The following is a 24442-nucleotide window of genomic DNA, read 5'->3' as shown; positions in this document are numbered from 1 at the left end:
GTTACAGGAAAAGAAAATTCAAGAACTCTATAGCGGATTTCTGAACTTCACAACTTTTCTATAAAGAAAAAAAAATACAATAAATATAATTTTATTCATAAAATTCAAAACAACATCAATAGTAATAATATTATTATTTGTTATTATTATTGTTATTATTAATATATATCAGTAGACTTTATAAGGAAAAATACGACAATAGTAGAAGAGAACTAAATCTGGAAAGAAGGGGAAATGAGATTCTTCTTAATTTTTATGATGATATCGAGTCATCATTTTCATATTTGGTGGAGAGAAACAGCGTGACGAAACTGAATTTCTAAATCTAGAGACAGAATAGAGGTTTATAATTAATATTTTAGTGTATGTTGGGTTTATAAACATATGTTATAACTGAAAAAAGGTAGAAAATGAATTGTATCTGAATTGAAAGTTTGATTACATATGCATTATCTAGGTGGATGCGCATGACTTTAGCAACGCTGATCCATTAATTATGGCACATAGGAATATTATTCCCCTTTTAAGGTTTATATCAATATCTTAGATCTGAAAACAAATGTAGAAAATGTTCAAAGCACCATGATAGTTCACAATATTTTCTTTTACTACCATCTAATGAATATTACTATTTTATTTTCAAATTTTGTTTACATTTATTTTTATTTATTAAATATAATAGTTTATTATAAAAAAATTTATAAATTGGAAGTAATATGGTTGTGAAATGATAAATTTTTCATGTTCAAATCCATATTGTTGGATACCATTGATATGTAAACTTTTATCTTATGGTGGGGGAGGAGAAGTATGTATAATTATAATAATTAACGGCATGTTGCTAACCCAATGATTATGTTAATATGGATTTTTGCCAAATAAATTATTTATGTATGTATGTTTACCACGTTGTGTTAGATAACTATTATTTATATTGAGAATTTGATGTATAATAGAATATTATAAGAATGTTAATTAACGTAATAATGATCTTAATGATAATAATAAAATGACGATGCTAAGAAAAAAAAATATAATATCTTCTAATTTAATTCTTTTTCTAGAAAAAAAAATACATCACATTACTAAAATGTTTTATTAGTACACTAAATATAACATTCCAAAATATATCATTAAACTATATAATAGTCATCACAGATTTAATATAATAGATTAGTTAAACACCATATTATAAAGTACAATTTACAGCTATCCAAAATAACAATAACTTAAACTTTATATACCAGATAACTAAACAAAACTATATACATGTAGTTGATTTACAGAAAACTAAACATCAGACATCCCTCTATCTAGAGCCTACTCCATAGATACCTCGTCGTCTCTACTCACACCCATCGGATGATCATAGCTAAATGAAGAAACACAGGAACATACAAACAAAAGGGTAAGCTAGATACAAAATAAGTCATATAACATTTAGAACATAGCATACATGAATCACATATAACATACATCAACTTAAACATCTTAACATGCAAGGAACTAGACTGACTATCCAGATTTAGAATGAATGTCGAGTTATGGCGGGTTTTGCACTTGTGGTAGCCTCTCTTGCTTTGCAAAATCATTGCCAACGGGTTTCACTCTACCAGACTCACAAGGTCAATTTGTACCGAGTCTTAAGTCATACTGGAAGTACCTAGACTAAGACCTCTTGCTACTCTCACCACATGTGTCAATCTTCTATACTTGAGAATGAATGACCATTAGAGTGTCAAGATAACTCTTAACACTGAGCTCCCTCCATTCATACTAATAATACTTGAAACCAATACCAAGAAGTCCTACCTTGGAACTCATTTTCACAACTTTGAAACCCTTGATATCACTTCACATTCACATAGTGTACCAATACATGAAACCATTAATCATACATTAAAGAACCAGAAACAACCTTACAAGTCATCAGAAATCACATGAAACCATTCCATATACATCAATACATAAGAAACAATCCAAGAAGAATCACTAAACAACACAAAAATCCGTTTAAACTCATACTTACAAAAGTAGTGCTTAGCCCTAGAAACTACTGCTCAGTGCTACAACCATTGGAAACCTGGCACTCAGCCCTTGAAACCTGACACTAAACTCCAACGACACTGGAAAGTGGTGCTCAAGCACCATGACAAAGGTGTTCAACGCCATATCAGAACTTGAAACTCTACTTCTATGACTTTGGGCACTTCCTACACCACTTCAACTAATCCCTAGGACCCTCTAAACACTGAGAAACCCCAAAAGACACACCTCTAGCTCTATTTGACCACTTGAAACCAAAAGCACTTCTCTAAGCTACCCAAACTCTTTTATACTTCTTTTAACACCAATTTCAGCAAACTAACAACACAAACAAGTCATAATACACTAGATAACATACCCTAACACCTTAGTTTACTCCAAACCTTTCTGTTTCAAGTTTTCAAAAGTTAAACCTCAAAGTTGAACTAAAATGTGCTAAGGAACTCACCCAATTATGCAATTATCGCTTCCACACCAAATTTCACTGATTTAAATGCCTAAACAAGTCATAATTTGTCTAATAACAAACTCTCAACTTCCCAAAATAGTCCACACCCTTACTTCAAAATCTTGCAACTTAAAACTCTAAATTTACACTTAAAATCCTCCAAAACACCAATAATGAACTACCTCTTTGTCCTAGATCAATTTTAAACAATTTCACACTTCTAAAAAGTCTCAAATGACTACATAACAGATCTAGAATAATTGTTTCCTCACCCCAACACCTACCTCTCAAAATCACCTATTAAAACTCCCTTTTAGACTTAAAAACCCAAAGATTTGATCAATCATCATCCAAATACTTTGCATTCAGTTTCAAACATCAATACAACTTCATATTACCAGTTCATGACAACATTAATATTCATATTTCACCACATCAGAATTAGATCATCCAATACTTAAACATACACATTTAATTAAACCAAAATAGCACAAATACTAAAAATTAGTACTCAATCAAGCTAATACACATACAACCCCTAAAAATTACTTGACAATTAAAGTTAAAGATTAACTTCTAGCTTCCCTTTATCTTACATCAAAGATACACAGCTCTAAGAACACACCTCTTTTACTTATCGTACAAGGAACTTCTAGAAACACCTACAAATCACCAAATTATGATAGAAAGGAGTCTTTAAGACCACAGATCGACAAAGAACCAAGAATAGAGTATAAATGACAGATGCAAAGAGGTTCCTAAGCATGATCATAAATAGAGAATAAAAGGAAAAGGAAGTAAAAACTTACTTGGGTTTAAAACAAGAACTGATTGGTTAAAAATGGAGGTCACTAAGTTATGGTCTCGTAGGAACTTCCTGATCGTCAAATAGATGATCAAGGAGTAAGATTTCTTAGAGAGAATGAAGAGAGAACTAAGAGGAAAAATTTTAGAGAAATGATTTGTGTTTTATGTAATGAGACGAGTTTAACAAATTCTATTTATATTTGTAAATTATTTTAATTTTAAAATACTCAGTTTCATTATTTTAAAACATCTATGAACTCTAATACTCTATTTTCTAGGTTCTCACACCAAACAATTAAATATTTATGATAAAAAATAAGTATAAGAATTAAATTATTGTAATATATAATTAATTGTATATACTCAATTATTATTACTTTTTTACGGATCAAAATAACTTTTTTTTAATTGTAAGTATAACAAATTTTAGCTATTTTTTTAAGCATGTAATATTTTTTTTTTCTTAAACAATTTACTTAGTGTAAAAATTTAACTTTATAGCTTAAGATATTTTTTCAAGACATTAATGTCTTGAATTTAATGTTTTTCACAAATATTAAAAATGTTCAGGAAGAGTCATCCTAAGAAAAAAAGTATAAATTTGAATATAATTATTGCTCCAAACATATTTTTTTATTTTAAAAACTTATTTTTTTAAACATATTTAAAAGTATTTGATAACAACTCTTGAATAAACCAAAAGATGAAAAAGAAAAAATGTATTTTACATTTTTTATTTTAAAATCAAATATTAAATTTAAAATATTTTGAATAAAAATATGTAAGATCCTACAAAATAGAGTATTAGAGGTAGTAGAATGTTTTAAATAATGATACTCCATTATTTAATTTCAAAAATATCAACACTATAAATTGATTTTTCTGATAAGGAGTTTCATGATCTAAGAAGTTTACTCTCTCTAAAACTTTTTTCTTAAAAATTTCATTATCCAATCTTATATGCTTCACTCGTTTAAATTTGTCAATAATGACTCCTAAAGTATATCTCAAAACACGTCAAACAAGCCTTTTATATTTGCTTCTTTTATAAGTCTCACTCATTTCAAACGACGTCTTTATCTTATTATGTTGGAGGACAATGACGTTGTGGATAGCATACCAACATGAACATAGGTCTCTGATACTGGTCCTCTATACTTTCTTCAGGCTCTAGTGCACAAACTCAACCTTGATACAAACGACATTAATAATATCATAATACATATAACATAAATAAGTAAAAAAATAACAATAACAATTACCTGTTTGTTGTTGTGTTGCCTAGATGCATAACTGATGGCAACCCCTTTAGGGACTTTCCATCTAAAGAAGTATCAACTTTACTCTAAGACCAAGAAAGGGAAGTTGAATAAAGGACTTAATATTTTCTTTCTAAGTCTTAGAATGTTTTCTTTAACTAAATACATTTACCTTGTTTTGTAGGTCACTAATAAGAGTGGAAAACCATAGCCAATCAACCAAAGAAGCTTGGTGAACTAAGGGAAGCAAAGGAGGTAAAGAAAGGAAGAAAGGAAGTGCTTTTTGGATTGGAAAAGCAAAGCTGATATACAACATACGGCCAACCAAGCAAACCAGCGTTTCCACTTTCTTTTAAAGCATGTTTTCAATGTTTACCGTATGGAACATATGGCCAGCTGTATAGCTTCTCCTGCACACTTCTTATAGAGCTTCATGTACATTGCTAATATGTTCAGTAGCTTGCTAGGCAAGTTTCTCTTCATCTATAAAAGAGAAGCCAAATCACTTGTAAAGGTAACTTGAGTTTGATAATGAAATGCTGCTGAAATCCAGCCATTCTCTCAAGTTCATTGCTTAAAGCTATTTTAGCTTGTCTCCCTCTAGCTCCCTTCCCCGTTGGAAGGCCATCTGAGTTAGAACTCTACCTCACACACACATCCAAACACTGTCATGCATTTTGACAAACACCTTGCATGTGCCGAACTCCTTCAAACCATTCTTCATTCCGCTACGTCATTCTGTCCAAGGAGTCGCTCCAGTCTTGAACGTGGAGGCTGCTTCCATCATTTGGCATCAAGAGCCAGTCGTTTCAGTCACGCTTCAAGAGCTAAGTGTCTCGTATCCATTCCTCTGTTTTTTTTTTCGTCTTGTGCTGTTCATATATGTCACTATTTCATTTTGTTTTTTCTGGTTTGATTCTGTGTTTGAGTGAATGTTTGATTCTATTCACTGTTCGTTAGTGTTTGTTTTCCATTTTAATCGGTGCAACTTCTTTAATTTTCGTTTGAATACAGCTTAATCATCATTTTCTGTTTTTGTCAGTCATGTGCAGAATTTACTGCAGTTTTAATTCTGTCTAGTCTTTGCTTCTGTTCCAGAATTATTTCTTTGTTGTTTAAGTGTGTCCAATGCATTTGCTAGCTATATGTTGATCATATAAGCAATGGCTTAATGTCCAGCTTTGATCATTGGAGCTACTAACAGTGCAAACATTGTTTCCAGTCTCAAAAATCTGCATCAAAATTCTTCACTGTTTCAAGTTGTGCTCACTGTTTCTGGTCATAATATGTGGTTTTGAACCTTGGTGCAAGTGTGTTTACTGTTGTTAAACATGTTTCTAGTAGTAGCAACTTTTATTAATCAATAAAATGCAAAATGCATACCTTAGTTGCCTACTTTCAGTAGCTTGTGCTGTCACTGTTTCACAATTCTGCATCAAAATTAAATTTCTGGTTTGATGTGGTCGATGCTGTTTCTGTCCAGAATTGTTGTCACTATAGCTCTGCACAAGTTTGTTTAATGATTCTAAACATGTCTCAAATGATAGCACCTCATGTTAATCACAGAATTGCCATATGCGTAGTTGAGTTGTTTTAAATCTGATTTTCCAGTCACTGTCACAGTTTTCTCAAGTTTTTTTTGCACCGTGCTTGTTGTCTTTGATGTGGCTTTGGTGTTTAAAGTTCCTCTAGCTGATAATCTACGGTTAGATCTAGTTGTTTAGGACCTTTCTTGCATGATTGTTGATCCATCCAGCTTTGACTCTGATGCATTTTAATTTCTGGTGCAGTTTTGTCCAATTTTCTACATATTTTGGCAACTATTAGAGTGATTTTGAGAATCTATGTGCCTCTGTGGTGTTGGATTGTTTGTGCAAGTATACTTGACCATTTCAAACTTGTTCTACTGTTCAAATGGTCATTAAGAAGCCTATATGCAGATTTCCTCTGTAAACCACCAAACTTTGCTGCATTTTTGGCTTCAGCTGCTGTGATTTTGTGAATCTGTCTCTGCAAGTGCATTTTCCAAGTGTATGCAAGTTTATTTCACCATTTCAAACCTGTTGTTACTGTGCAAATGGTCATTTTCCAGCCTTTGTATCAAATCACAATTTCAGTCATCAAATTTGGTTAAATTTGAAAGTAAACCAGTCAAATTTTGAGATGACCTTTACCTTTGCTGTTTAAGTGTTTGAACATATTCCATTTGATGATACAAACTTCTTTGAAGTGTCATTTGATCATTTTCATCACTGAAACTCATTTTGAATACTGCTGTTCCATTTTTCCAACCACAATTTTGGTGCAGCATGCATTTCTTTGCTGTTTTCTACACTTAAAAATTCTCAATTTGCAAATTGGATTGGCAAAAGCTGGGGATTTGGTTTCCAATTAATTACCAATGCTTACACAAGTGTAAAACAATCAGAAAAAGGCAAGTACACCCCTGCAATCCAGTTTTGATAGTCAAAATCCAGAAAACATAAAATCTGCATCTCTTTGTGGCATTTTGTCAAACACTTTGGAATTTCCATCAAACACTTACATTGCACACGATTCACTCACTGTTTTGAGTCTTTTCTTGCTTGTTTCATCTGTTCTAGACCCTATCTTAGGTTCCTTTTGAGTGTTATCTCTGTTTCCAGCCCCAAATTTATTAAAATTCAACTTTCTTGGCTTTCCATTGTGCTGTCAAGTTAATTTTCACTGAAAAATCTGGTGCACTGCAAGACTTTTGCTAACTTTTTGTTGCTGATTTGTTTGGCTTGGTGTGATGCTGTGGTGAAATTTCAAACTTCAAGATTGCTTCTCCAAAGGGTAGCATCTTAGGGAGTGGAAGACTTGTTAAAGTGGCCACAAGCTTGGACTCCAAGAGCACTTTATCCTTGCTGTTCCAGCACCATGGCAGTAGCAAAAACACACCATTTTTGACAGTCCAGCAATCTGAAACAGCAGTTACACTTAGTTTTTGTTCCATTTTTCCACAATTTTCAATTGTAAATTTGGATTGGTATCACGGAACCTTTGTCAATTCTTTCAATTTTGTGTTCATTTTCAACTTAAAGTGACTTGGAAAAATGCTTTTCAAGCAATTCCAAGTGCACCATCAAACATTGTAATAGGTTAGTTTCCACTTCTTAGTGTGAAAGTGTGTCAAGTGGCTCCAAGTGTCACTTGCACTTTCACTTAGGGCCGTGTTTCATTCATTTCCATTTGCTTTACTTTACATTGCTTGTTGACTTTTATGTTTTAAGTCTCCGTGATACATAGGAGCGCGTTTCATTTAGATAAACCTTCATTTGGTTTCTAGGTGCATAGCATTCTTGCATTTAAAAAGTTTTGACAGATTTCTACCTAGACACTAAGGTAAGAAACAACCAAAGACACTCTGGCTAGGAAGGACAAGGTTCTTAAGCTTGTCCATTTGTGACTCACCTCTCCTTTCTGGGAGCTATTTGGTTCATTTTACCTCTAGAATCTTTCTAGAAATCCTTCACAAAAATCAAAAAAAAAAAAGTTTTTGATGTCTTGTTATACTTCTTATCCGTCTTCTTGTTCATATAGGTCCTCTTGGTTTTCTAGTTTTGATCAATCCATTAGTTTCAAAGAAATTAAAAGAAAACTTGATGAAGCTAGAAGAAGGACTTGTTCCTTTCATGAATTTGTTCAGATTGAGGGTGAATTGTATAAACAAGCTAGGGCAAATATTCCATACTTTGGTGCGGATATTGGTGCATTAACATACCTAACTTGGGAAAAGGACATTAATGACATGCATCCATTTATTGCTAGAAAAAGTAAACCTGAATCCTATTTTCATTCTAGCAATAGTGAATCTTATGTCCTTAGTCTCTACACATCTAGATTTGAAATGCAAGTAAGAGAGTGGTGGGATGAGAGACAATATCATGTTAGGATAGGTAGAAAATCTCCCATTCATAATTGGTCTGAATTAAAATCTTGCATGAGAAAAGAGTTTGTACCTTCAACTATTAAGAGAAACCTCCAATTCTTGAGAGATTACATTGAAAAAGGAAAAATATTTCTTGAAAGCTTAAATGATAATGGTTTCCTTATTAGAGAACTAGAATTTAAGATTAACCTTAAGGAGGTGCAAGCTAAGCAAATAGAATTAAAGCTAAAAAGAGATGTTGAGAGACAAGAAAGAGAGAGAGAAGAAGAAGAGAGACAAGAAAGAGAGAAAGAAGAAGAAGAGAGTAAGGAAAGAGAGACAAGGAAAGAGGAAAAGAAAAGAGAAGAAGAAAAGAAGAAAGCAGAGGAAAGTAAAGAGAAGGAGCTCTTGCTAATGCTGGCAACTCCTACTCTTACCATCACCATGGAACCTAAAAGGGAAGGGTTCTCATTCTTTACTTCTTTTCCATTTATTGTGCACTCTTCCATTATTCATTTATCTTTTAAATCAATTGCCATCCCATATTCTGTACCATCCTTTTCAAAATATGGCAATTCAAACCTTGAGTTAATGTTACCTTTGTGTAAACAAGTAACTCAAGATAAAAATCCAATAACTTGGGACTATGGAATTTTCCATTTTTCCAAGCCTAAATTTCTGAAAATCTTTTTCAAAAATACAAGACTCTTCTTTTGTCTTCTTATCTTTGTTTACATCTTCTTCATCATACTCATTTTTTCAATCTTTTGTAGATATATTTTTGATCCCGGAGGAACATAAAAACCAAAGTTGTGCTTCTTTCTTTCTTCCCGATTTGAGGACAAATCGTTTTTAAAGAGGGAGGGAATGATGGCAACCCCTTTAGGGACTTTCCATCTAAAGAAGTATCAACTTTACTCTAAGACCAAGAAAGGGAAGTTGAATAAAGGACTTAATATTTTCTTTCTAAGTCTTAGAATGTTTTCTTTAACTAAATACATTTACCTTGTTTTGTAGGTCACTAATAAGAGTGGAAAACCATAGCCAATCAACCAAAGAAGCTTGGTGAACTAAGGGAAGCAAAGGAGGTAAAGAAAGGAAGAAAGGAAGTGCTTTTTGGATTGGAAAAGCAAAGCTGATATACAACATACGGCCAACCAAGCAAACCAGCGTTTCCACTTTCTTTTAAAGCATGTTTTCAATGTTTACCGTATGGAACATATGGCCAGCTGTATAGCTTCTCCTGCACACTTCTTATAGAGCTTCATGTACATTGCTAATATGTTCAGTAGCTTGCTAGGCAAGTTTCTCTTCATCTATAAAAGAGAAGCCAAATCACTTGTAAAGGTAACTTGAGTTTGATAATGAAATGCTGCTGAAATCCAGCCATTCTCTCAAGTTCATTGCTTAAAGCTATTTTAGCTTGTCTCCCTCTAGCTCCCTTCCCCGTTGGAAGGCCATCTGAGTTAGAACTCTACCTCACACACACATCCAAACACTGTCACGCATTTTGACAAACACCTTGCATGTGCCGAACTCCTTCAAACCATTCTTCATTCCGCTGCGTCATTCTGTCCAAGGAGTCGCTCCAGTCTTGAACGTGGAGGCTGCTTCCATCATTTGGCATGACATTCATCAAAGAAAGGTCTCTATCAATAATAATCACATGTGGTTCGCCCTTAGATGTATAAATAAACCTCTGAACCTTTTCATTGTCCAAGTGAAATTATTTTGGCGTTCACTTGATAACTATGCAAAGGCGGGTGAGAAGGTCAACCTTGTAAATGTGACGTCAACTATCTCAAGCAATGAGAGTCAATATGTATTTGTCTTATATGAGGTATTCATCAAGAAAAAAAATATTAAATACATTCAACAAGTTCACTACATCATGATGTGTCCACCAAAGGTCACTTACCACCTCATAATCATTCACACATCTACTTCATTGGATCTATTTATCTTGATCTAACATCATCATCAGTTGTTGCATTTCAATAATGACTGTTGAAAAACATTTAACTTGCCAGCAAAAGAATGACCAATTAAAGTCTCAGCCAGTTCATGGTTGTGATATCTGCATATTACTTTTAACACATAAATTAGAGGTTAATACGTGGCTATGTGAGGTTAATACGTGGCTATATTATTACAGATAACGTGGCAGTGGTGAATAAATTAGAGGTTAGGGTTTGGGTTTCTCCCAATTGGTCTTTGAGATAGGAATGGCTTGTTCCGAAGGGTGTTCGTCTGCTTCGAAAAGTTGGGGCAAAGGATCTTCTCGGTCATCCCATGGTTGTGGTGTGAGAGAATGTGGGATAATCCCTACTTGTTATTGTGGTGATATTGCTGTAACCAAAGTGGCGAGAACTACGAAGAATGTTGGGAGAAATTTTTGGGGCTGTCCACGTTACAAGGTTTGAAGTATACCCTTTTGAGTTAATGTTTTTTTGAATTGATGCATTTGTTGATAGATTCCCTAACTTGGTGAATAACAGGGTGGATCTTCAATTGGCAGCTCCTGTAACTTTTTCAAGTGGTGTCTTGAAGAGAACGTTGATGAAAAAGATTGCACAATGGTGAGGAGGATAAGTCAGCTGGAAAATGCAGTGAAGGATTTGCAGAAAATGATGAAGTTGTTAGTTGTAGCTTTGTGTGTGTGTATTGTGGTGGACCTTGTCATGTTCAGGTTCTGTTTAGGTTGATTTAGTTAGATTGTAACATCCTGTGTTGTGAAAGGTGTAAGATCAATTATGCAATTCAATGTATTACGTTCCATTGACCATTTTAATGAGTTAATTTCAGTGAAGAATGTTCAAATCAGTCCCCCTTATGGTTTAAAAATGTTGAAATCAGTCCCCCATTTGCTTTAAAAATGTTCACATAGGTGAACCCAATAATGCATATGATGATGACTAATGGCACATATTACCAGTTTCTGCAAAAATAAGAAATTTAAGTAGAAGTTTTGACCAAAACATCATCAAACCACTTTCATTGATTACCACACATAAAACAAAGACATAAAGAAATCAGTTTACTAATATACAGTACATAATACCCCCAGTTCATCTAACAAACAGTACATATTACACCACCATGTAAGTTAACTATCTAATAAACCAATTCATCTAAGTATGTTTTCTTCTGACTTTGCATTTTGTTGGACGGGATGATTGAGGACTTGGTGGCTGTGATGGTTGAGGGGTCGGGGAACTTGGAGGTGGTTGTGATGGTTGTGTTGTTTCTGCTGGTTGGAGCTTTAAAGGGCAGTTATTCTTATTGTGCCCCCTCTAACGACAAATACTACATTTTTTCCTATGCCCACCAACACGCATTTGAGCATCATCCTTAGTTAGCTCCCATGCTTCCAACCTCCTTTTTTTCTTTGGCCTCCCAGGCCTCTTCCTCATCACTGATGGTCGTACATCATTGAAATTTGTGGTTTCTCATAGTAGGTGGCCATTGAGTGGAAAAATTATGGACGCATACACCTTTTCATAGGTGGATCTTGTGAACAAAGTAGGGATAAAATTCTTTGGATCAACGTTGGAGTAGTTCATTGCTACAATTGCATGACAGCATGGGATGGCACTGATCATCCACTTTTTGCAGCTACACTCCTTTGTGTCCAGGTCTAGTGTGAACTTGTTCCCAACTGATGAAGTATGCCTAACCTCAAAAATATTTCGTGCAGACCAGCTGAAAGAAATGAAGCACATCAACAATGTAGATAAATAACAACATGTATATAAAATAAATTGATAATATTACCTTGGCACCCAAAATCTTGACAGATTACATTCCTTCTGAAGTCTCTTCTTTATCTTTGGGCATATGGTGAAGTCCATAGATGCCACCTTGGTTCTATTGGTGGCCCACCTTTTCATGAGATAAACTCTGATATCCTCCATCATGGTGATAATTGGTTTTCCTCTTGCATGAATAAGAACACTGTTGAAAGCTTCACTGATGTTGTTATCTAGTGTATCACTCATTGCTTGACCTGTGAAGCGAGATCTTGACCAAAACCTGTTGCGCAAAACATTTCTCAAATGGGTTACAATGCATCAGGGACACTAAATTGTATGTAATGGCTAATGGGTTACCTCGGGGGAATGCCTATGAGGTATTTATATGCTTCAATATTGACTTCTTTAATTTTCAGCATCTCTCTCTCCCAAGCTTGGGGATATGTGCTTGTGGCAGCTCTCCACATCAGATTTTTTAATATTTGACCACCAAACCTTTTCCTAAAGTTTGCATACAGGTGCCTCAGATAGAATCTTTGTTCTGCCCCAGGCAGAAGCTCTTGGATAGCTGGGACCAACCCCTGCACAATTAAATTTAGTCATAAAACAAGATCCTTTAACAAAGCATTAACTAAAACTGAATATAAGTAGTATATTTACCTTCTACTAGTCTGACATCCACGTGCACCCCTCACATACTTGACTACCCCCGAGGTCTTCAATTAATAATTGCAAAAACCATGTCCAGTTGTCTTTGTTCTCCACTTCTACTACTGCATAGGCAAGGGGTAGCATTTGATCGTTTGGGTCCCTACCAACAGCAGTGAGCAGCTCCCCCTTGTAATAACCTTTCAAAAACCATCCGTCTAAACATATAATGGGCCTACAGCTTATGAAATTATCTTTACAAGCTTTGAGACAAACATACATTCTTTGGAAGATTGGGTCACCATTATGAGACTCAACTTTAATCTGCACTGTTGAACCTAGGTTACACATCAACAGCTCATGTCCATAGTCGTATATCCTTTTATACTGTTCTTTGAAATCTCCTTCAACCTGTCTTGTGGCAATTAACTTTGCCCTTCGTGCCTTGGATATTGACACATTTGTATTCCATTTTCTTAATGCACAACTTAAAGGTTCACTTTTCCCAAATAATTAGCCACCTTCATCATGTTTATAGCTCCTTTATCATCATCAAGCTTATGTAAAACATCTTGGATATTGTAATATAATTCTTTTACTTCCATGTAACCCAGATCTTTAAGTGAACCTAATACTCCAAAATAACACCGTTTATCGGGATCTACGTCCCAATAAACTATCTCCCCGCCCATATACTTAAAGGAGACTTCTTTGATCAAGGTCCCACCGTGATGGACCACAACCTGAAACATGTCATCACACATCCCTACCCGAACCCTACAAATGCAAACGGGGACACTAATTTAAGTTAGGCTTAATACCTGTTTTTGTCCCTCTTTATAAGAGAAATATTGAATTTCGTCCTACCTTTTTCAAAAAGTTCAATATGGTCCCACATTGTGAAAAAAGTGTCCAATTTAATCCTTTTTGGTCACGGCGTTAAATATTTAACGATCTTGGGACAGCGTCGACTAATGTGTGCAACGTGGCTTTTTACCTTCGTAACGTGGCAGTGACAATGTTTTTCATTAACTGAGAACGTGACAGTGGGCAGTGATTAAAGAAAGGGCATGTTTTTGTAACTGCCTTCAGCCCTTTGATGATGATTATCGTAGCCATCATGGGTGCTTTCATCCTTGCAGAAAAAATATATCTTGGAGGGTAAGTACTCCTACTCATTCACAATTTCACATCCAGTCACTGTTCCCATTCCCACTGAACGGTTCATGCTTTTAGCCACAAAGAAACTTCGCTTTCATGCGGTTTCATCTCACAGCTTATAAGTTGGTCTTAACGGAGCCAGTTCACTTTATCATAAACTAAAAGCTATGTATTTATTACATGAAAGTCGAAACGTCGTAATCATTAAAGGCTCACACTTTGAAACAGTGGTGGACATGTTTTCGGTGTTAATCCAATAACTGATGTGGAATCATCTACTTGTGATTTCAGGGTCATGGGAGTTATTCTCATAGTAATGGGACTTTACGCAGTTCTGTGGGGAAAATACGAGGAGAACAAGGAGAAAGAAGCGGAGATAACCATTGAGGGGATGAAGTGTTGTTCATAAAATGGGAGGTTGGAGACTGTGGTGGAAGAAGCCGAAGCAAACAACGATATCGAGATGCAAAAGGGTGAAGAAACGTCGAGATTTGATTTGCGGAATTGGATTTCCTTTGCAGATTTCACCTTCAAGATCACCCAATTTGGATTTGCTGGTCCTCCAAAATGTTTATCCCCAAATCACGATTTCGAATTACCCAAACCAAACCCTAACACTCAGAATTTTAATCACTGCCCACTGCCACGTTCTCAGTTAATGAAAAACATTGTCACTGCCACGTTACGAAGGTAAAAAGCCACGTTGCACACATCAGTCCATGCTGTCACCAAGATTGTTAAATATTTAACGCCGTGACAAAAAAGGATTAAATTGGACACCTTTTTCACAACGTGGGACCATATTGAACTTTTTGAAAAAGGTAGGACGAAATTGAACATTTCCCTTATAAAGAGGGACAAAAACAGGTATTAAGCCTTTAAGTTAAACTAATATCTATGGGACCACTATCAACCATCAAAAGAAGACAATTTTTCACCCCTACTTAAACCCCTGTAAAGCGACAACAGTGATAATATATAGAACAACTACATTTCATAAAATTATCAAAGATAAACCCTAACCTGATTTGCGGTTTCCAATTCGCTTTGCAGATTTCAGCTTCAACAACACCCTTATTTCAAGACACTTCCTCCACAATGATAAATTCCAAATCGTAATTTCTCTGCAACCCAAACCCAAACCTCTGATTTATTCACCACTGCCACGTTATCTGTAATAATATAGCCACGTATTAACCTCACACAGTCACGTATTAATCTTCAGTACACCCTGTTAGCTGGCCCGTTAAAAACTGAACGCCGTTACCAAAAAAAATTTAATTGCATACGTTTTTCACAAGTTCAGACCACATTGAACGTTTTAAAAAACGTATGACTCAATTGAACATTTGTCCCCTTTCAAGGGACCAAAAGAGGTATTAAACCTTTTTTTATTTATTTAATGACTTAATAAAAACATAAGAAAAAAATTCAATAAATATTTATCAATTTATATTAATCTTATACGAAACTAAATAAAAAATAATTGAGAGATTAACATATAAAACACATTTCAATTTTAGTTTCTTATGCTTTTTTTCTTTATTTTATGACTTATTACTATACAATATTATTTTTTCAATCATTTTTTATGATGTAAAATTAATAGTATAAATTATTATAAATAAACTGAAAAAATTACCATAATATCAAATTCATCTATTTAAGTATTAATTACTGATGCCGTTTACAAAAATTTCACTAAACAATTTTTAATTGACTTTTAATGATAATTAAAATGTTATTTATCATGCATTAAAAAAATAATTTTCCAAAGACGCTTTTTTATTTTCCAACCCATTCAACTTCTCTGATTACCACCATTAAAATATTCTCAAATACTAATATTTTCTCAAAACCTCCTCTTCTCTTTCGAAACCTTTTCATAATGTCACTTCAATATTACTAAAAAAAATAAGGTTTAATTGCTTCCTTTGTCCCCAGTTTGGTTGAATTGTGTCAAATTCATCCTCATTTTTAAAAAAGTTTCATTGTCGTCCTCACGTGGTATAAAAGTGTCAATTGAATCCAAACATAGAAAAAATTTGTGTCAAAGTAGTCATTTTTCCTATATATCTGTGTCTTCCTTTCATATGTCACTTCTCTGGAGCTATGAAAAGCCTTAAATTGGATAAGGTAAAATGAATATCTGTACTTGATTGTATGAAAGGAAGACACAGAGATATAGGAAAAATGACTACTTTGACACAAATTTTTTCTATGTTTGGATTCAATTGACACTTTTACACCACGTGAGGACGACAATGAAACTTTTACACCACGTGAGGACGACAATGAAACTTTTTTAAAAATGAGGATGAATTTGACACAATTCAACCAAACTGGGGACAAAGGAAGCAATTAAACCAAAAAATAAATATAATACTTTTAATTTCTACAAAAAAATACTCATTTCCACCTAATATTTTATTGTTTTTTTCTTTATTTAAATACTTATTACCACAAATTAAGAAAAGATTGAAATAATTTTTACCATTTAAAATTAATATGATACCTAAATAATTTATAACAAAAAATGAGAAACATTATTAAATAATTTATCAATACTTTAATAAATTATTATTTTACATTATATAATAAGAAATAATGTTAAGCAAAATAATTAACGTAAAATAAATTTCTTTCAAATTTATTAAAAGAAGACCTGTATTGCACGAGTGTAAATACTGTTATATTATATATAAGAGAAATTATGAAATTGCATGGAGTTCCAACCATAATGATATCTGATAGGATTCTAAATTTACTTTGATAATTTCCTTAGGATTATGGAGTCCAGGAAAAATATATGGGGTTGCAAGAAGAAGGCCCTTGAATCACCAACTCAACCCTCCGACCCAAGCCCATTTTATCATTCCTAACGTGAGTTAGAATTAATAAAAAAAATCTTATTTAAATTTTCATAATGAGTATATAGATGACCTTTACATGAATTTAATAATTTTGTTTGCATAATTAATTATATTTCTCCTTATGGTTTTTAAAATAATTGCTATAGAAAAACTGAAAAATTTAATATAATTTGGGAAAAAATTATCTTTCTCTTCACTTCCATTAGTGAAAGTACTAGTTTACAAATTTGGGTGTATCATTTCTGCAAGACAATGCAAAGAAAAAAAAGATGGAACATCTACTCAACCGTATAGAAACCAAATCTACAACCATGTACATGCAAATCCAAAATCAAAAGGTGAAGTTAACTAAAAAAATGAGGTTACGATGAAACAACATTCTACTCATCGTACACCTCTGTCGCAGGATTATCCTTAGATTCTTCTCTCCGGTGGTCAGTGACTGAAATCATGGTCTCTAGCTGGTCAGGATCAATGAAAACTTCATCTGTTGCTGACAAGGAACTCTTGTGATGATTCCCATGGTGCCTTGATTTAAGGATCCTTGTTAACACTTGCACAATGTCCCTCATGGAAGGACGTTTATTTGGTGCACGGTTGATGCATTTGTAAGCTACTGTTGCAACTTCACTCAGTTCCTTCACATGGAAGTTTCCTTGAAGGTGAGAATCCACAATCTCTTCCCACCCAACTTTTCCCTCGATGTTCATTGCTGCCTAATCATCCATCAATCACATTGGTTAGCCCACAAAATGAATATGCATGATGTTTTATTTCTTCACCATGACACTTTCATTCAACCAAGATTTGACGTTTTCATCAGACAGAGTCATCAAGTGGCCATTCTTGAATGGAAGTTCTCTTATAATGTGTGTTTAATGCATATCTTATTAGGTAGATTATTGAAGTTAAATTTCAATTCCAACAGTAAAACAATATTAAAAGCATCTTAAGAACCGTATTGAATTGCCTTGACAAGATTAAATTGTTAGATAATTTAGTATCGAGTTCATAATCTCAATGGATCTTCATGAAATTATGATCTCATCCAATCAATCTGATGTAACATGTATTCAAAATTTTAATTTACAGAAAAAAAGAAACTAATAACATTTTTAGTTCATCACAAGCGATCAAGAGGGACCATGATGATTCCTAACCACCTAATAGTTTCTTCTTAACAAACTCTAATTATTGAATTAGAAAGTGAAAATATTTATTATAACAAAAATAAAAAATCATATATAAATTAGACACACCAATATCTTTAACCAATATATTGATGTGACCCTAATAGATTTCTTCAAAAATTGCAGCCTAATTTTGAATGTTATCTTTACATACATATATAAGGACTTAAGCACAAGAAGAGAACCTAATCATTAGAGAGAAGAAACTCTCAAAATTTAAGTACCACTTTAAGTAACTCATTCTACTACTCCTAAGAATATACCTATGATTATGATTGTAACCACTAACAGTTATTCTCAGTGTGCTGTGGAAGGAGAGAAAGAGGTCTTACAAGCTCAACATATTCCATAAGACCCTGCTGAGGATTTCTGCCAGCTATAATTTCAAAGAGCAATACTCCAAAACTGTATACATCACTTTTCTTGGTGAATGTTCCTGAAGATATATATTCAGGGTCAAGATAGCCAAAGGTACCCCTAATAGCTGCATGTTTGTCCACCATCTCTTCTCTTGAAAGTCCAAAATCAGCAACCTGCTTGATTCAACATTAACAATTAAACATTCAGAAGCATCTGACTCTGAACGAATTTGGATTCTTTGCTGAATTTTTGGTATTGTTCCTATGCTGTGCCTTTAAAATATATCGATTGACATTGATTTTAATATACCAACATTAGTGTATTTTCAAGAATCGACACAAGACAACACAAAAAAAAATGACTAGAGAATCTGGACTCGACTCTTGACAGCAACAACTGACAATGACAAGTTGCAATGCTACTGTATAGTGTGTGTGTTTCTTGCAATTTACAAGCTACTTTTTTAGTGATAAAGAAGATGGTGGATGAGTAACAAGGACATACCCTGGCTCGCATGGATTGATCCAACAGAATATTGGAAGATTTGATGTCTCTATGGATTACAGGGGGAACTGCCTGAAGGGAGAATACAAACAATTATAGCAATATATAAGTTATAGTTTGATTGGTTCAGATCACATGGAAACTTACCCCATCATGAAGATACTCCAAGCCTTTTGCCACATCTAAAGCTATGTTGACCCTCAAATCCCAGCACAGTGCTTCATTCACATCACCTGAATATAAAGACAAGAAAAGCATATTGTTCAATCTATTATTGCAATCCGTGAACACATTCAGGGACCAAAGTTTGTATAGAAGAACAGTGTACACATGTCATTCAAAAGGTGAGATAGATAACTTACTACCATACAAGTGGGATGCCAAGCTACCATTACTCATGTATACATATACAAGCATATGTTGCCCCTTTTCTGCACAATATCCAACCAAATTCACCAGATTTCTGTGGTGTAACCTTCCCAACAACATGACCTGAGAAAAAGTAGAACATTAAAAGTTGCAATTGGAAATTACCCTGGAGTGAAAAGAAAGGCGGTGCAGAAAATGAATGAATATGATAAGGACTGTAAAACTGCAATATCATCTGTTACTCCAAGAGTCCTTAACTTCATCTAAAAGTAACTGATTATCTGAAGTAGCACAGCAGAAACAACATAAACTTTTCTTATTTATGATATTGATGATGTGGCCAAGTAATGGAAAATGACAGTGCCAACCAACCTCTGTGTGAAATTCTTTCTCCCCTTGCTTAGAATTAGTTGCAAGAACTTTAACTGCAACAGTCTCACCAGTAGACATCTGAGCTTTATAAACAGGACCAAATGCACCTTGTCCTATGACCGTTGTAAAATTATGTGTTGCTTTCTGCAAATCCCTGAATTTTAAATAAAACATTCAATAGATAGAATGACAAACATAGTCAAACATTTTTAATTTCACTTGGTTACAATTTGTAGTCACTAAAAATTAAAAATATCCAACAAAACAGTTACTTTTGGCTTATCCTAAAAGACAGATATGATAGGTTAAAACTTATGTTTGCATATGCATTTATGTGGCAGATGCATATCAAGCATGAGTCCAAATGTTCATTCCTAAAGCCGAATCAAGCATCTATTTTAGTATGTACAATGCGTAGTGGTATTAAAACTAAGGCTCCAAACTGTTTCAACCTCATAACTTGAGTCTATTTCTGATTATAGTATACAGATCATGATGATTCAAGAAGCATGCATTGCAAGTTTAAGGGACCATTTTCATATTCCATTATGAGAAAATAAAGAGAAAATTATAGTTCTTAGACTCAAGCAGACTAAAATAGGCTCTTCCCAAAACAAAAAGAAAGGCAAATGAAGGCAAGTTCATATAAGAAACAAACTCTTACTTGTATGCATATTCAGGTAGGCCAGATGCTGGGAGCATGTTACCACTCTTCTTAAACCCTTCAAGCCAGAAGGGAAGGCCATACCTTCCAGACTTTATGGGTGACTCTGGACCTAAGGTTGAGTCTGATAGAATGGTGCAAGAATCAGCACCATGTGCGCGGATTGGAATGGTAGCAGCCCTTCTAGAACTGCTATTGCCTATCTGTGAACGCTTCCGATGATACCTGTGGCAGAAGAATGCAAAAATTGCCAAAACCAGTCCAATAACCACCCCTATGGAAACCCCAATAACTATCCCTATTGACTCCTCTCTCATTTCCTCTTCACTTCTTTGCTATTGTTCCCTGTTGATCTTCCAATCCATTCATAGGTCTGCCAAAAGATACATAAACAAACCACAAATCATACTTAATATTTAATAACATAGTAAATGTTAATCTTGAAACTTGATTTGTTAGGCTATTACTCCTGATTTCACTGCCCCCAATAAATTCTTTTCAATACATTGTTGAAAACCACAACACCGAACAAAAACTTAAAAGCTACAGCTTGGCAAAACTGTGTTGAATAACAGAGCAAATTGTAAAAAATACTAAATGAAAGATTTAAGATAACAACCCAGCTTGTAAATCCGAAAGGTCAATTAGTCAAAACAACAGTTATACAGAAATCAAGGAATGGCATCAAAGGCCAAAAAAGGTGAAGCAGCATAAGGGGGAAAAAATACGCAACGAAAATGGAGTTCAATTCAATATTTTCCCCAAGTGAAATATACATATTTTGCTTTTTCTGAATTCTTTCTACAAGAAAAATCTTACTGTGCCAAAAGAGAACACAAGAAAATTTTGAGATTTATGAAAAACGACTCAACTCTTTGATCAAATGACAACGCTAAAACAAAACACCGTTACAAACATTGCCCGACAGATGAAAAGCACCGACAGCAATAACGTTAGGCCAAAAAAAAATGTTCTAGAAAAACGCGTACCATGTTGGACCATAAACTCACCAGTTCATACAAGGTGAAAAAACAACAGAGGTAACCCTGAGACAGTCACAGGCTTTATTTAGCACAGAACTCCAAAAACAACAGTGTGGCAGTGAGAAGGATAAAAAAAGTGAAGCAAATGTGAGTGAGAATCCAAGAAGGAAGCTGAGAGAGAAGAATTGAAGAATCTGATGAAGGTGGAGCAGGAGCTGTTGTTACAACAACAAAAGCATAAAGTGCACACACACACACACGCACTTGCGAGGGATGTTTGAACTTTGAACAAGGTGGACATGTGGGACCCTCACTTTGTTGTAGATTCAAACTTGATCATTTGCTGAAGGACCCCTTCTGTTCATCCATTGCTTTTTCTCTCTTCTGCACAGCAATGATTGGTTCCACGCTGTGAACAAACCGCACCGAAATTTTTGTGAGTGTTGTATATGCATGTATGCTTGCAATGCCCACATCATCACGATATCATGTTTGATTCTTGCTTACTTGTTCTGGACATGATGTATGAAGTTCTCACTTCTGTTTCTTCATATTCATGCCACCTTGATTAGGTAAACTCGTGCCCCTTGGAAATTTTCCAGCGACCAATGCTAAACCTTTTCCAAGCATCTTTCTTCTTTAAAAGCGTCAACGAGTTTAATTAATGATTATCCTTTACGAAAATTCTTATTGGATAAAATGTTTTGTTATATCATAATATTTCTCTCCATTTTTTTTAAATCAATCGGTCATTTTTAATTACATATTAATTTGATTTTTATTATAAAGTTAAAGAGTATCCCTTCTTTTTATCTTTATTTTTATTTTTTTTAATTATAAAATAAAAATATTATTACTTATTAAATTAATATCGTGTCATATATGGAGTAGTAACACTAATAATGTTTCATGTTATTGTAATGTTAAGTTTCATTATTTTAGTCATAATTTGATTCATATATTTTTATTTTTTTTAAATTTAGTTCCAATATTTTTAAAATAATATAATTTTATTTTTGTAAATTGAAACGAAATTTAGTTTTTGTATACAAATAATTATATTAATATTGATATTTTTATTAAATATTTTTAATAATATTAAATTTATTTATATTTCTATTTTACATTAAATTTTATTTAAAATTGTTTTCAAAATTTAAATTTATTTGTTTTAAATTGTTATAAAATTGTTTAAAATTATTTTCAAAATTTTCTTTTGAATTTGTAAAATTATTATTTTTAAACTCATTCAAACATTTGTATAAAAATATTGAATTTTACACATTTTAAAAATATATAATTATAAATAGGGTTAAATATGTTTTTAGTCCCTAAACTATTAGCCGTTTCTGGTTTTCGTCCCTGTTTCAAAGTAAGGTACAATTTGGTCCTCATTCTTTTCGAAAACATTCGTTTTAGTCCTCGAAAACTAAACACTGTTTAAAAATTTGGTCCTCATTTAGCAACAAATGAGGACTAAAACCAAAATTCCGAGGACTAAAACGCACGTTTCGAAAAGAATGAGGACCAAATTGTACCTTACTTTGAAAGAGGGATGAAAACCAGAAACGGCAGGGACTAAAAACATATTTAACTCTTATAAAAATTATTGAAGTTTGCATATTTTAAAAGTATATAATTATTTTAAATAATTGAAAAAGTTTATAAGTTTATTTTATTTTATAAAATGTAATCGATAAACAAGTTTAGCTAATTAAAATTAATTTTGAATTTTTTTCTATTAAGATTTCTTTGTATTAATAACTTTAAAACAATTTTAAAGTATAAATTTAAATAAAAATATTTAATAAAATTTTAATAAAAATATTTATATAATATTTATACAAAATTAAATTTTGTTTTAACTTGAAAAAATACGAAATTGTTTAATTTTAAAAAGAATTATGACTGAGATAAAATAAAAATAACAAAATTGAAACTAAGGCAATATATTTAGTGTGATAATGACATGTAGCATTGTCACTATCATATCACAATGTTGTTGTCACATAGTATGTTGTGAGCTTAACACGTCACAATTTTTTATTTTCATGAAAATTAAAAAAATATAATTAAAAAGGTATTAAAAAATTAAATAAACAAATCACGAATTGACACATGACACTTTTTGCATATGATATCAAATTTTCCTAAACAGGAACTAAATTGAAACACATAAAAAAGAGGGTTGATTTGAGATTTCTCCCAAAAAATGAGGATGAGTCACGTGATCTAACCAATGTTTAGTCGAAGTTGAAATTTGTGTTTTCTTTTAAATTTTAATATATTTTGATTTTCAATTTTTAAAAATAATGAATATAGTCTTTTTAATCCAACAACATATGAATTGTTTACATAATTTATCATATTTCAACTCAAATATCAACATGAAATATCATTTAATATATAAAAAAGATCTAACACGATTAAACGAAAAGAATTACATATATTATTTTTTAAGTTTGAGATCAAAATGTATCACAGTGGATTCCAAAAACAAAACATGTGATTCTCCCTGAACCTCACTAAGTTCATTCTACACCTCCCAATTTTTTCTAATTTCAACTATACCCCTAACTCTACCTATGTGAGTGTCAGTGAGCATATTTTGGTTTTCTAAAGAAGTTGACCCATCCAATAATAAAATTGAAAGTTTTCTCTACCGCATCTCACCTTAAACTCGCATCTCACCTGAAACCTACACCCCTGGAGTCTTTCTTCTTTCTTCTTCGCGGTCCTCCCCTCCTCCCTCCTTTTTCACAATTTTTTGAACGTGTTGAGTGGTCTTCCTTCCCCCTTCTTCCATCGTTTGTTCAGTATTTTGTGTTGGTACCGTGGTTGCAGGGTATGTTCTTCTCACACACTTGACAAACATCAACTTTTTCTGGCGTCCAGGTTAGTGATTTTAATTTCTGATTGATCTTTAGTATATGTTGGTGGGAAAAAAATGCTTTGTTGTATGATAGAATATATGTTTGTACTTGGTTGATCTGCGCTTAGTATGTTTTTTCTCTAATGTGGGCTGGGGGAGAGTTGTAGGCCAAACCACACATGGAATTGTGGTTTATGACCGCCGCACTTAGAAGTGTGGATTAGGTTGTGCCGTAGTTGGAT

General features: G+C 33.3%; 1 protein-coding gene across 1 annotated transcript; it reads right to left on the bottom strand.

Moving 5' to 3' along the window:
• Positions 1-17052: 17052 nt before the first annotated feature.
• LOC124822255 (calcium/calmodulin-regulated receptor-like kinase 1) lies at positions 17053-21930 on the bottom strand. The gene is made up of 8 exons (XM_047294250.2): positions 21356-21930; positions 20346-20718; positions 19682-19835; positions 19303-19432; positions 19088-19173; positions 18941-19012; positions 18409-18609; positions 17053-17602 (listed from the first exon to the last, which is right to left on the bottom strand). Exons 2-8 carry the CDS (start codon positions 20660-20662, stop codon positions 17267-17269), a joined length of 1296 nt encoding a protein of 431 aa, XP_047150206.1. The 5' UTR covers positions 20663-20718; positions 21356-21930; the 3' UTR covers positions 17053-17266.
• Positions 21931-24442: the final 2512 nt, after the last annotated feature.

The sequence above is a fragment of the Vigna umbellata genome, chromosome 6 (assembly GCF_029865625.1).
Source record: "Vigna umbellata cultivar VRB3 chromosome 6, Vumbellata_1.0, whole genome shotgun sequence".
NCBI lineage: Eukaryota > Viridiplantae > Streptophyta > Magnoliopsida > Fabales > Fabaceae > Vigna > Vigna umbellata.
Note: the sequence above shows the minus strand (reverse complement) of the source record. Positions and strands in the feature narration are given on the sequence as shown.